The 14695-nt window shown below is 42.7% G+C and overlaps 1 protein-coding gene across 3 annotated transcripts in view; it reads left to right on the top strand.

The window, feature by feature from the left end:
* The window catches only part of TRABD2B (TraB domain containing 2B), a 286541-nt gene that overhangs the window by 260003 nt on the left and 11843 nt on the right, over positions 1 to 14695 (top strand). Inside the window, exons 6-7 of one of the 3 annotated variants that reach the window (XM_083845610.1) lie at positions 2780 to 3049; positions 7972 to 10085. In XM_083845610.1, the coding sequence (XP_083701736.1) occupies positions 2780 to 3049; positions 7972 to 8227 (526 nt within the window). In that variant the 3' untranslated portion in view covers positions 8228 to 10085. The other 2 variants (XM_083845612.1, XM_083845611.1) reach the window with 2 other exon arrangements.

Below are 14695 nucleotides of genomic sequence, written 5' to 3'. Positions count from 1 at the left end.
TTCTGAAATATCGAGTTTACAACCTGTGGCTCATGTGATGGCAGTGGAAACAATTAAGCCAGAAGCTTTCAAAGCCACCATTGGGATTTTGATGCCCAAACTCATTAATTTTAATAAGAAGTGAGCTGCCAGTCCTATTAAGTGGTTTCTAAAATCTCAACCCGTAAAAACACCTCTCCACTGATTCCAGTTTACTAGGAGTTCAGAGCAAGATAAACATGTGTAACAAAATAGTAGGTGTTAAAAGGTGGAAAGTATGTGTTCAGATGTCTCTGAAAGCATTCAGGGAACCAAGTGGTGGCCCCAGGCTTTTACTGGCAGATGTGGCCTGATGTGGGGGCTGCTCCTGCCTTGAGCATCTCGAGGAATTACTGATGCGATCTTGCTGCCAACTGATCAGAGCGTGAGACATGGTTTTGGTTCCACAAAGCCAGTGGAAACAGAAATTTGGCAGCAGCTCAATTTCAGCTTCAGGTTCTTGCATCTGCTTCATTCTCCTGCCTTCTTACCATGTTTCTGCCCACTGCAGCCTGGTAGCCAGGGTCAGGGCTCTTCACCTTGATGTGCATGTGAGTGGATGGCTTGTAGGAAGATCTGAGTGTGTTAACACAACACCAAAGAGCAGAGGTATCCAGGGTAGTACCAGCACGATCTATCTTTGGGCAGTAGCCATCAACCTGTATTCCCATTGCTTTGGCATAAGCACAGGAGGAGATGAGGCCAGGGATTTCTGCTGCCCACTGCTGTTGCAGTTGCCCACATGCTGCTTGTGTACGGTTGGTCCAGGCCCTTCCCAGCTGCCCAAACCATCCGGCCAAGTTTGCACCATGTTGTCTTCCAAGCCACAAAGTGGCTGTATTCGCATGTTGATACTTGACTGATCCACCACCATGGTTGGATAAAAATTAAGAGTGTGTCTGCTGTGACGTGAATGAACCCATCCATTGCAAATCTATGAGAGCCTTTCCTTTTACTTGACTCTGGAGATGGTATTGCTACGCAGTCATAAGCACAGTGAAGAAAACATGAAAACTTTGGAGAGCTCCAAGATCTTTCAGAGAAAGTTGCTGCACTGATGAAAACTCATCCTCAACGTGAATCATGGAAGAAAGTCTTACTTGGAAAAAACATCTAGAACCAGTAGATCTCTCTGTGAAATTAAAATAGTGTGTGGAATGAGTGTGAATGAGTTCAAAACTGACTCACTGGAAGTCTGAATGCTTGGAAAAACAGGAATATATGGGACTTCTTGGTGTCTGTTATTAATGAAAGCAACATTGGAGAATTTTAGAATTAATTTAAGCAAGTATCTTTCTTTTCTGTATCTGTCATATGATCTCTGAAAAAAATCATTAATGTTGGCTACGAGTGACAAAGTTGCTGTAGTTGCCAGTGAGTCTCATAGCAGTGATAATTAATACTCAGTAGCTAGTAAAGATCAAAGGACCTTTAGGTGAAACATGATGCGGTGGAAATAGATATGACCATCCTGAGTGCTATTGTAATGGACATCAAAAATATCGAAAAGAAAAAAGCTGCTATTATTAGTAGTAGATGTGACTTTTTTGGAAGAGAACAAAATGTTCTGTAAATGAAACATGTGGTTTCACTTGCAGCACATTTTGTACATTGTCACCAATGAAGTTTAGGATTTCTTATTACTTTTTCATTAAAATGTCTTACTGGTTTCACTCAGGAGGCAAAGCTTTTCACGTGGCTTTAATTGTTTCTGTCATAAAAGTCATAGCATCCATGTAATAGAAATAGTTTCACAGACCACAGCTTCATATTGCCTATTATTTCTCTTCCATTTTCTCTACCTGCAACTCATTGGACCATCCTCTCTTGCAATTAAGACCAAATAGGAACTTCTACTGAAGTTAGAAAAAAAAATCCAGTTGTGTCAGTAGTGCTTTATTAGATTTTTGTTTCAGATATCATAGCTCAAAAATGTAAATTGACGTGGCCACGTATCAAAGAAGAGAGTTTATATTGACTTTTTTTCTAAAATCAGTGAAACCGTAGAAGATGAAATCAATAGAAGGCCTTTTGCTGCAGATTTACGGTCAGATGCAAGAGGTGGTAGTATTTCAAACAGGAGAAGTGAAGAGCTCCGGCAGTATTGTTTCATGACCCAGGAGAGGTCATTTATCCCCTTTCTTTTTTGCCTAACTTCTTGATTATACAAAAAATGCTATAGTTTGGACCTCACAAATCCCATCCCAGCAGGCCAGCCATTAGTCTGTGCTTCTGTCAGCAGTTTGGGCATTCCCGTCACCAGTCCTAACTCAGATGAACAAATATAATTACTGTTGCAGTCAAAACAATTATTTGTTTCCCACAGATGATATCCAAAGTTGAAAAAAAGAAGGGATCTAATGTTACCTCATTCGTTTAAGTTTTGCTTCTGTTAGGGCATTCATTAGTTGACAATTTGTTTTCCTCAGCGAGTGTCCCAGTTTTGCCATTTAGCCTTCAGACCACTGCGGGAGGTGATGGTAACCCATACAGGAGGCTCCAAAACCTGTAAGTAGTTAAAATTCAAGAGATCAACAATAGCTTATCATCTGTCTCTTCACCATTTTTCAGATTGGTGTTTACTTGGCAGTTTTCTAGGAAATACGCTGCTATGTTTAGCCACTGCTCCAGAGCAAAGCCTCTCTCCTTGTACACCTCCTTAGCAGCTAGCAGCACCCACGGAGTGGTGTAGTCCTCCATCTTCACCTTTTCTTAGCACTGTCCCTCACGTGTTCACCAAATGTTTAAATGTGTTTTGCAGTTCAAGGACGACAAAGACAAGTCCAGCCTTGGAAGGGTCCTCAGCAACAGCCCTGCCTGCCCTCCAGCTTTCTGAGCAGGTCCCACTGACGTCTCCTTCCCTGGAGCCCCTGCAGATGGACGAAGAAGACAGCCTGTCTCCTCACCTCCTGTTGCCGGACAGTATCAGCCAGCTGGAAGAGTTTGGCAGGCAGAAGAAATGGCACAAGAAGCAGTACAAACATCATCGCCAGAGGCAATTCAATGACCTCTGGGTTCGGATAGAAGACAGGTGAGTCATAACTTTTATGGCTCTTGTCCTCATCCTGTTGTCTCCTAAATAGTTGCCCTTTACTGATCCCAGCCTTTGTTGATAGACCATAAGAAGGGTTGGAGAAAGGCTAAATGGGAGAGATGGAGAGTGAGGTGTTGTTTTTGGAGCATAATGAAAAACTTGGAGGAAGGCTCATAGGAACATTTAATCTAAAGTAGAAAGAACACTAATACTCAGAATATTTAAAATATACAGAAATAAACAGTTACCAGAGTAAAAACAGGAAAAAATGACGAGGGAAAATATTCTTTTTGCCCTACTTCCAGTAATTATTTTCCAATATTTACTGTCAGTTTTCAGCCCAAAGACTGAGCCATTTTCCAGCCATTTAGACTCCTCCTGGGAGTTTTCAAGATTCTGAGATATCTGACAGTCTTCTGTGTTCTGGGGCTGAAATGTTTTAACACCTCAGATTGCTTGAAAACAACAAACTGGGAACTGGCTGCTCACCTGTACATATCATTATTGTCTCTCTGTTGGCATTAATCTTATTCCCATTTTCATAGCACCTAAAGTGCTTTTCCATAGCAATCCAAGTAAGTCAGAGTCTCTCGGAGGCTTCTGCCTTTACTAAGGAAAAACCTCTATGTATTTGCATTCTTTTGTTATTATTATTACTATTCATCCTATTTAAGGAGCAGTTGCCCCATTTTTATTGTGGTTTGTTGTTTTCTTTTCTTGGGATAAGTGATGTAAGGGTTGTTATTTCAGTGGTGTATAAAAATCTTACTGTAATAAGGGTATATCTGATGTTAATGCCAGCTTTGTTAAGAAGAATCAGATCTGTTTTGTTCTCAAAGAGTGTTCAGTGTTGGATCCTCTCTACGGAGGTTGTTTAAGCATGAACTAAAAAGTATTTGGTCCTACATAGTTCATTACCTCAAAAACGAGGGAATTCTGTATATGTCTTCTACCTAGGACATGCCAAATCGTGGTGTCCCACGATGGCCCAGCGTTCCACATGGATGTCTGGGTCAGCTCACCTTACCAGTAATGTAAGTGGGGTGCTTAAACAGTCAGATCTTGCAGGAGCCTGGCAGTTAGCCACATTCCTCCTGCCCCCTTCTCATCTATCCGGAAAGGATATTGGATATTGGGCCTGATAGGGCTATGGAAATGTGCAGCTGGGAGCTTAAAGCAGTGGTGCTTGCATAGCTTTGGCAGACTTTTGTGCCTTTTGTTGTTTTTATTTCAGTAAGAAATATTCCTAGGAAAAGTCTTTAAAAGGGTAGCTCTCCAGGTTACAGTTAAATTATTCACTCTGTGCTCGTGAGAGATTTCATCTGAATCAAAACCTTTTATCCCTTTACTTCCATTTCATTAGGGTGCAGATTGGGATGAGGAAACATAAGTTTCCGCTCCCACCACGCTGGTGATGAACCAGACTCTGTGTGTAGCCTGCTTGCTGAAAGATCCCAGGGAGGTATTAGTGGGAGATCACAGCCCTAGAAATGAGGAAAGGCTGGAATAAGGGAAGTTTGCCTTGGTGCTTTCAGATGGATTTAGTGCTTCTGCAGTTCTGGAGCAACTTCTGGTGTTTTCCTGGAAACAAAACAAAACAAAAACTACAAACTGTTCAGCTAAATCACAGACTCACTACCAGCTCTGGTTTCCCCATAAATTGGATGGGGTCTCGACTGTCATAAACCAGCTGCTGCATATTGTGCTTTTGGCAGTTGTGTTTCATCAGTATTAATTGCAAGCTGGACCTTGCACAAGGCAATAAACAGTGTGTTCTTTCTAACTGGTTCCCTTCTGATTGGCAAGAAAAGAGCAGAAATTTGTGCCTGTCACCAGACTTTGTAGCACGATCGTTCTTGGGAGGAAACAGGTAGGAAGACTAATAATATGGGCAAAGCACGTGAACTTACGTTGTGTTGCCCCAATAAAGTTCACCAGCACTCAACAGTGAGACTGTTAGCACTCATTTTTGGAGGATAACTGATAGACTGGAAGCTCATACTCTGGCCTGTCCACATATCCATTACACAATTGCATATACTTAAATTGGAGCCCCCCCTCCTGTTTCTGTATGGAACGTCTCTGTGTGGACTGAGCTCCGTGCATCTAGTGTTATCCTGAGCTGTGGCTCAGTCTCTCCTAATGGTTCTTCTTCCACTTTGAGTTTCCTAACTTACCTGTTGTCACCTGAAACTTGACTTTGAGACAAAGTAGAGGGATTTAGGTCATTGTTATGTTTTTGGGGGAGGTAAAAGCTGTATAAAATTCATTGTTTCCATGCAAGGTCTTCAGAATTCAGCTGTCTGAGCCACCTTTCAACCTGAAAAGTCAAAGGGAAATATACAGGTGGAGGACAAATCCAGGCAAATTTAAACCAGATTATTGATTCTTGTATGAACCTCATTGAACTGTGAAATGACCGTGGTTCATACAGCTCTTTTCCAATGCTTTATTGACCGTGGATTACAGGACTTTATGAGCCATGAATTGCAGGGCTTTTATGGACTATGGATCTCTAGGCTATCTCATACACTCCTATGGAAATCTTAAGGTGTTTTTTTAAGCTACCAGCACAGAAACAAAGGAAATGAACACAGGAGAACAATCTTAAAGGAACATCAAAGGTCTGACTCCAACTTATAAAAGCCAGGAAATCCATAATTAATGGTTCCACTAAGACTTCAGCTCACACAGTCTTTCTGGTCTGATCCGAGGTTACAGCTACAATCTGAAATGGCCTCATGAAAAATGAGTCATCATTTAATGTCACACATCATTATTAGTATTTACTTTCAGCTATACCTTGGAGATTGTCCTTTCGTTTTTGTTCTGTCTTAACAGCTGAGGCATTTGAGTTGGCACCCCTGAGTGGACGGTGTTTAGATTTGTGTGTTTGAAGGTTAGTACTGCTGTGGAGGATGAGAAAGCTCCTGCTCTGTCTTCTCCCTGTCTCTGACAGATCTGAGATTTGCTGATCTCCTGGGTAATAGGCTTCACTGAACAATTCAGTGAAGGCTATTAAAAAAGTAAAAAACACTGATGAAATGTGTGGTTTCCTCTCCCATCTGCCTCCTTCCCTCCAAATCTAAACAAGATGAAAAAGCCCTGCCTGGCTACAATTTGTGTTTGAAATTGTTTGTCAAGAACCAAAATGAAATGGAGATTTCAAGTAGCAGGATATTTTTTCTAACTACTTGATTTTGCAGAAAGGCGCAGATCTGAAGTCTGTCATTGGGAGGAATTTGAATGGAGACAATATTAAGACCCTAGCTAGCTCTTGTAGCCAGAAGTCAGTTGGGGCAGCAAGGAGGGGACGCAAAACCCTTGTGCTGTAAGGCTGTAGTCTGGCACACAGAGTATGTTATTGTTTCTGTTGACACTGTGTTAGCTAAGCTTCTCCTTGTAATATATAATTAATTACAGATCATTCACTGGCTTTTCATGAAGAGCTGCTAAGTAAATTGAAAGAACAGAGATGCCTGTGATGTTTCAGAGTAGTGAGCAAAGGCCAAATCAGTGTTGCACCTTTGTTCTAGGTCAGGCAAACAGTTTAAGGTTACAGACAGCCCAAAACAATGGAGAACCTCTCCCAAGAGGAGTAGGAGCATTACAGCTGCCGTGGCCCTCAGTAGGGCGGGAGGGAAGCTCCCTGGGAAAAGGGAGGGAGGGGAGTTAGTAGCTGGGAGGATGCTTCAGGAGGCATGAGGTTTGGAAGGAATGATGGCAGCTGGAGGATGCAAAAGCGAGAAATGCAACGATGGGAAGAAAGAATTAGAGAGGGCATCATGGGCAAATCAGAGGTTCACTCCCACTGCCGAGGCAGAGATCTGGGCAAAGACAGCATTGGGGAAGACTCTGAGGATGCACAGATGCTTCACTTGTATAGAAAAGGAATTCAAGGAAGAGAATCAGACAAGAGAAAAAGAGATTCTTGTCCCAGATGTAAGCTTAGCCCTGCAAAACCTGCTATTAATGGGAAATAAAATGAATTCCCCCTGTAATTGGAAATGGCATTTCTCTGATAGCCTAGTGCTGACTGTTCAACCCCAGACGAATGCAATAACATCACAAATATCAATTTCTTCTAGAAGCAACAATTATTTTAGGGGGAAAAAAAGTTATACCAGTGATGGATGAAGGGAGACAATGTGTAATAAACTGCACTGAGTGTGCCTGTGTAGAGTGAACCTTATCAGTTTGGATGGAATTTAAGCACTTAGCCTGTTATCCTTTCTTTCAAGACAATGCAGTGATGGAAAACAGAACTCTGTCAACTCAGACAAACTTTTAATTTCACTTAACTGCATCTGAAAGGTAAATTTCAGTAAATGAATCCAAATTGCTTCCTTTTCACAACACACGGTGCTGAAATACAGTACTTAACTTCATTAAAGAAAAGGCTGCTTTTCTTTAGAGGAGACCTAGACACTTTTGAAGTCTAACAGGTAAATTGTGGTCAGATGATTTCCCTCCATATGGTGGCTTTGAGATAGAAATTTCCATCACTGGGGCCTTGTTTGTTTAAATTACCCTCTCTGCCTCTCTGGTAAGGACACTGCGCAGATTCTGCGTGCCCAGTGATGCACATGGGGAGGGGGGTCCCTCCCTCCTCCAGCCTGTCTCCACACAGCCAGGCAACCAGTTGCCACCATTGCATTTGCCCCAAGTTCAGCCTAACCTTAGCTAAAGGCCGGGGATTAGGAAGTGCTTTGGGAGCTTTCTGACTTCTCACCGGGTCCCTGTCTCCCAGAGGGGCTGTTCCAGCAGGCAGGAGCAGCAGGAGCAGAGGTGTGCTGAAGTCGCACCTTCCTCTCCCCTTGTCACACCTCATTGCTGTTTGGGGCTTAGCTGTGGTGTGTGGCCCCCTGGCCTTCCTCCAGCACTTCTGTCTGCCGTTTCCTTCACTGTTCTCCCGGCAGGATTTCCGTCTCAGGAAGCTTTCACGATCACAATCCCTATCAGCAACTGCCTTCAGCCTCCAGGGCACGGCATAGAAATACCTACGCATCAGAAAAAACTCGTGGTTTGACAGCTGAGATACGAGACACCTCCATCACGCTGAGTGGTCTCAAAACACCTCCCGGAGGAATTCTCCATCCCAGTTCCTCTGCAGACAGCAGCTTTGTATCTCAAACCAGCCTAAAATCTGCTCCTAGTTTGGCCAGTTTTCAGTGAACTCTGTTGGATATACAGGGGCCAGAAGATGGCATTTTGGCCACTGAAGCGGCATATCCATAGGTCTTTTTCTCTCTCCCCATTGCATTCCTCTCTTGAACTTACCATCATGCTTCTGTGAAAGGCTCCTCAGCTCCTCCTCAGCAGAGAGCAAAGCATGGCCTATATGCTGCATTTTCCCCTCCTTAGTCTCTTTACCGTTTCCATTTGATCCCCTCTAAGACGGGCAGATGGCTTTATGCCTCCTTTACACAAGCGCCGACGTTGGCACCTCTCACCCAGCCCTTCACCCAGCCCGAAGCACTCAAGCCCTCCCGTGGAAGTAAAATAACAGCACAGGATAACTCGGATAGCTTGGTGCAATATAAATAAGAGGCAAATCTCCTGACTGTAACATACGATACAGTGATGACATATCCTTCATCCCTAGATGTTTTCTGTAGAGGCTGCTTGGATTATCAGGTTGGTCAGAGTGCACAGAACGTATTAATTAAAGCTGTGAAACCCGCACTCAGCACAGAATTCTCCTGTGCATCGCAATAACGGATGGGAAATCTTGACATTTGTGTCCAAAACTCTAGCGTCCCCGTGCTAATAGACCCTCCCTGTCAGCAGGCCATGAGTGATAACTTCTTTCCCCTTGTAAAGTCAAGGAATTACTTCGTTATTCTCCAGATGGGGCTGCAAAGATGTGCAGGCACACTTTCACCTGCTAGACCCGCAAAAAAGATCTTCATGTTTTACTTTGTTCTGTTGATTTTACGTAGTTGAATGTTGCTGATGTTTGCGTATTTATTTTCACTATTATTTGTCTCATTGCTGATATAAATTATTAATGTGAAGCAGTACGTGTACCCTATTTTAAAGAAAGCTAAAAATGCATAAAACTAAAATCATTAGATATAAAGAACACTGAAGTCTCTTGGAAATAGAGATATGATTGGGATATATATAGATTTCAGTTTTCTTTCATGAAACTAAATTCTTTATTGGTAATGTGTTAGGTATTTTATTTTCATGAAATTTAAATCCATCACAAATATTAAATCCATATTTTTGAAGGCAAGCAAGTAACAAAATTGGAGCACATAAAAGCTAAGATTTTTGAACAGTGAGGTATGCTTCAGCACTGGATATCCAAGAACGCTTTCTGCTCCTTCCTCCTCAATGCTGATTAAGGTTGAAAATACAAGATGTTTTATGGAACCTATTAAGAGATTTCTCTTCTTTCTTGTTTTCTACTTTTTTGGTATATGTTAAATAAAGGTATTCCATATTCCATGTTTATATGTGCCCCATTTTTGTGTATTTCAGACTTGGACGAAACATAGCCCTGCCATAGCACACCCTTTTAAGCCTTTTTAAGCCACTGCATCTGCCTGATGCAGCACAAATAAAATGTTTGCTTAGGATTCAGTTTCAAAAATGAGCAGCTGCTGAGTTACGATAATCTCTTCACTAGCACTTTTCAGTGATGCACATCCCCACTTGTTCCACTGTTTCTCTCAGCCAACGCGGTCACATTTCCTTACCCACTGCCAGCACTCCTCTTAATCTTGAACAGCCTGTTCACTTTTCAGTTCTGTGATTCTCCATTTTCTGCTTGAATTTTCTTTTTCTCCCATATTTTTTCTACTTGCCCTGTTCAACGGTGGCTATGTGTGGTTGGCATGGGCCCTGGAGGCAGGTACAAAGGGACCCCTCCACCATCGCCATCTATAAATACATTCCCTACATTGCAGTTCTTGATACAAAAAGAGGTTCTCCATCAGCAAGTTTATTTTACCTACAGTTTATTTTGATGTTAATATTAAGCTACCATGATTGAATAGGTTAGGCTCTTCTGAGATTCCCATCCATAACTGCTCCACCATAAATATTAGGTTTCAGGATTGGAGCTATCATACAAAATGTCTCCTGTGCAGAGAATCAAAAAAGCAGTGTGTTTATTCCACTGTAAGAATTAACACTAAATGAGTTTGACTGTCTTCTGTGTTCATGCAAGGCTTTTTCTCCCTCTATTTTTAGTCTGTACCAACAGCATATCCCACTGTGGTCTGGTATGCAAGAGCTTTGCTGTGAGGTTTGCAGACACTTGTATTTTTGTGTTGTGAGAACAGAGCATTTGTGTGTTATTGGAGTATGTGTTCTTCAGCATCTGAAAGGGAGTGCAGGCTGTGCATGTAATCCATGCACATGTTTGTTGTTGCCTGTGAATAACCATGTACAGCAAATGGGCTCTGGAAGAAAGCTTGTTCGCAGATGTCGTCATGGCCCTTCCAATTCATAAATATGAGCCTTGACATTTATATTTTCCATATTCAAGGCTTTCACTGGCCAGATGTTCTGAGGATTGTCTCCTTGGAGCCTTTAATTATGGCTCCTCATGGCATATTGTCTATCGCACACACAAAAAAGGAAAACTGTCTTTCTGACTCATATCAAACAGATAAGAATAAATGCTGTGGGTACCCTCAGGTAAATGGAAATCTTCTAAACCTGAAATGCACTTTAACACAGCTCTACAAAGCTGTTCTTATTCACTCAGCTGAAAAATAAGTTGTCGGGTTTAACAGGCAAAGAAAATTCAATACACAGTAGCACTTCTTCCCTGCTGTTTGGGTTGGGTGAAGAGTGTGGTTTGTGTTAAACTTGCAAGGCTGACTGCAGCTGCAGATGCTGTAAGAAATGCTGAATATGCTTATGCCCAGGGTGAGCTGGATTTCTTAAACGCAGGAGTGGGTAGTAAAGCACCTGCGCTCCCTAAATTGCAATACTTGATACAAAAAGAAGTTCTCCGTCAGGAAGTGTTGCTTTTTCCCTATTTCCCATCAGTGAGGAAAGCTAATAGAGTTGTGTCAAAAGCTGGGCGTGGGTTGAAGGTGGGACCTCTGAAAGCACAGTGTTTGCTGTGTTAAATGCTGGCTGCCTCTCCTCTCTGACAATACACAGATATGGCAAAGACATCACTGGCCATCTAAAAGCTAGCACAAACCTTCATCTCAAACACTGCAGCCCTGAGCTGAACTTAGGCATTTGAGTGACCTTCGTATCTAGCAGGTATCTAAATACCAAAGAGTGCAGATGTGCTCTTTCTCAAGGTTAAGCTTCAGGCTTAGCAGAGCTAAATAAAATCCGTAACATAGCAGAAATATCTTTTAGGGAAGGCACTTGGTTACCGTAAAGAAAGAGAAGTCTGTTGTTAAAATTCCGGGGAAATGCACATGCGAAACTGTCGATGCTAGACCAGAGGAAAAGGTCAAGGGATACAGGATTTATTTTGGGTTCTGCAATTCCCCTTCTGAGTAGTGAGCTTCGTGCCCTGTGAAACTAAGTGAAGCAAAGTATGACAGAGAGGAAGATGACATTATTGTTGTGGTGGGCAGTTGGCTTATAAGAGGGGCTTAACCACAGTTATACTCTGGTAGTAGGTTTATCTAAGAAGACAGATTCATTGTAGAGTGAAATGGGAGGAAACCTGATTCCCTGCCACTCCCGGCAGTGCTGAAAACCCAGCAGGACCTCAGAGGGCAGCTGTGGTCTACGTCCAGTTACTGGGATGAAGGAGAAGTAGGGTTTATTTAAATTCATATGGTTTTAATGCTATAAAAGCTGGGTTCCTGCAATTATGAAAATGCCAGGCCAAATTCCCATTTCACTCCGATCTCCCCTTTACAATTCGTGAATAACTTAACTGAACAAAGTAAGCATTATACCTGGGGTCTGAGCCCGCCACGCTGGAAAGCAAGGGAGCCAAGCCAATTTCTTGAGAGCTGCTGGATATCAGGGATGCTTCACATAGCGCTACCATGGGGAGGCACGGTGCAGACCGTGCTCACAAAATTCTTTGGCTCCAATCTATGGAGACACTTCAGGGTCCTGGTTATGACACCTGGCAGGGAAAGCTTTTGCGGCCTTTCCAGCCCTTCAGGCCAGCAAGTGGCTTTTCGTGAGTCACCAGTGGCATCTCCAGGCCTTCAGAGGGTTTGGCAGCATTTGTGGAGGAGTTTGTGTTGCATTGGTATCAACGCAGTTGCTTTGCAAGCAGCAGGAAGAATCCCAGCCTTGTGGGCATTGCAGCAACTTAATTTCTTTCACATTACTGCCTGGTAGATATGCCCTATGAACCTTTTTTTTTTTTTTTTTATTTTTTTGAGAGTGAGTCTGCTGGAAAGAAAAAGAAGGCAGTGCTTTTGTTCAGTGGAACAAGCTTGAATTCAATACTGCTCCAAATAACAGGTTCGAAGATCTGACCCAACCTTAATTATTCTTATTAAGAGAGACTCTGGAAAAATACAAGCAGTGAGGAGGAAAGTGAGCCCAGTGAATTAGAGAGAAAAATGTGATACAGACCAAGCAGAGAGAAAAAAAAATGTTATATGGAGATGGAAAACGAACAGGGAGAAGGAAAAAGAAAATTAAAATCAAATGGAAAAATGCAGTACGTTGGACATCCATTTAAGCCAGTTTATATTTTGGTTGTTCATTCTGTTCCTTAATACATTGCACAGGCATCTTCTTAGCTGAAATAATTGTGTGTCTTAGAGAACAGTCTTGGAGAAAATACTTAATTTGACAGGATGTTTTAGGTATTTCCCCAGTACTGCCTATTCTAAATCATTTTAAAATCTGGAGGGGAAAGTCGATATCTTTTACAGTGTTTAACAAGAAAGTGACAGGGTCAAATATATACATCTCTATGAACGTATGTGTTCCCCAAGCACATCTAAACAGGCATGGTTAATTCTGTGCATCTGCAAAAAATATCTGAGCCATAGGGCCCACACAGTACCAAACAAACACTTGAGTGCACATAGGAGAGGGCAGACCAAGTCACTCTGTTTCTAATTAATTGAAAGGTTGAGCCCAAGAAATAAAATAGGGATTACGACTTTGGCCACCCCAAAAATTGCAAATTGTTTTGTATGTGGGGCTAGTTTAATGTGAGAGACAGACAAAAGAGAGATATTCTGCTCATGCTTGGGGTTTTGTTCAAAACCACCTGATTGCAGTACCACCAAATGAACCCTTTGCATGTTGTATATCAGCAGATTGCCCCAGAAACATCACAGATTGCATCACTGGCAAGATTTTTACCATTCTAAGATCATCTGTATATTCAAACCTTGATGTTCTTGCTTACTTTGGCTATAAATACTGCAATCATTATCTGTCCAATGACCAGTGGAAGAAATATTTGGTTATTTGAGCCATGATGATGAGTGCCTTAATTGCACATACAAATCAGGTACACAACCAGATGTGTACAGAGGGCGGGGGGGAGTTTGTGGATGTTTTTGAGGCCACATCACTATTCAGGCTCTGGCGAACACATCCTGGCTCAGACGTCTGCGCAGAGCCTGTGAAACAAAGGGCTCCGAGCTATCCCCTGTAAGCAAGGGCCAGGCCCTGGGTAAAACTGGGATGCATTATCCCGGCTCTGTGATTGCCTCGTCCCAGTGCAGAATCACAGGGGGATATTCTTAGGGTATTAGAGAATCATCAAAGCATTTCTTAGAAGGGCAAAGGAAAGAGCTAATGTTGTCATCTCCTGCCTCAGGACCACCCAGACACTCTGCAACAAATCATGGGTCTTCAGCTACAGTATCTTGAATTATTGTTCACAGGGATTTTAAAGAATTTAATTTCTTTTTTCTCCTTTTTTTCTTTCTTTTTTTCTTTCTTTCTTTCTTTCTTTTTTTTTTTTTTTAAGGATGACATGTAGTTTCCTGACGGGCTGGTTTTAATAAGGTCAAAATCTTTGTTGTTGCCAAATCAGAGAGGAATATAACATCTTTAAGTCATTAGATGGGAATGGGGTAATTACTCAGAGGGTGTGCTTCAAAGGTTATTGGTTTTTACAGCATTTTGTGTATTTACACCACTCTGCAGTTGTCTGAAAAGGAGCTGCGGGCCTGATTCTGCTGCTGCCACGTGTGGGTGCAGGATTTGTGGGTGAGATATTTGCAAGGTTTTCTTGCAGCATTTCAGGGCAGGAGGTTGAATAGGGCCATATGCAGTGCCCTGTAGGGATGGGGGAAACCTAAGCCTGACCACAAGGTACAAAAAAAACTTCCCTACCTGCCGAAAGTTCAGTTCAGAAAAGTGCCTTTGGAGTGCCCCATGCTGGAGATGCTTCTCACCTGCTCTTTCCCTACCTGCTGATCACATGCACGTCTCTCTCTGCACCGCTCTGTCCTCATGCCCAGGGGACCCACAGGCCGTGGCACTGTGACAGCAAAGTCCCCTCCTCACCTTTCCCCATCTCAGATGCAGCGTTCCCCACGGCCTCCATCCCTTCCCGTCCATCCCTCTCCCCTCCTCTGGCCCCACAGCAGATGAGGCGCTTTGCCCTAGCAGCATGTCCCACCCATGCCTGGAAGGACGCTCTGCCTTTTAGGATGTCTCTGTAGCATTCTGCCTCGATGCGGGTGGATGTCACAACAGGGCTGAATTTGTCATCGCAAA

This window comes from Anser anser, assembly GCF_964211835.1.
Source record: "Anser anser genome assembly, chromosome: 8".
In the NCBI taxonomy this organism is placed as follows: domain Eukaryota; kingdom Metazoa; phylum Chordata; class Aves; order Anseriformes; family Anatidae; genus Anser; species Anser anser.
The sequence above is the reverse complement of the archived record's forward strand: the minus strand, read 5'-3'. Positions and strand labels throughout refer to the sequence as shown.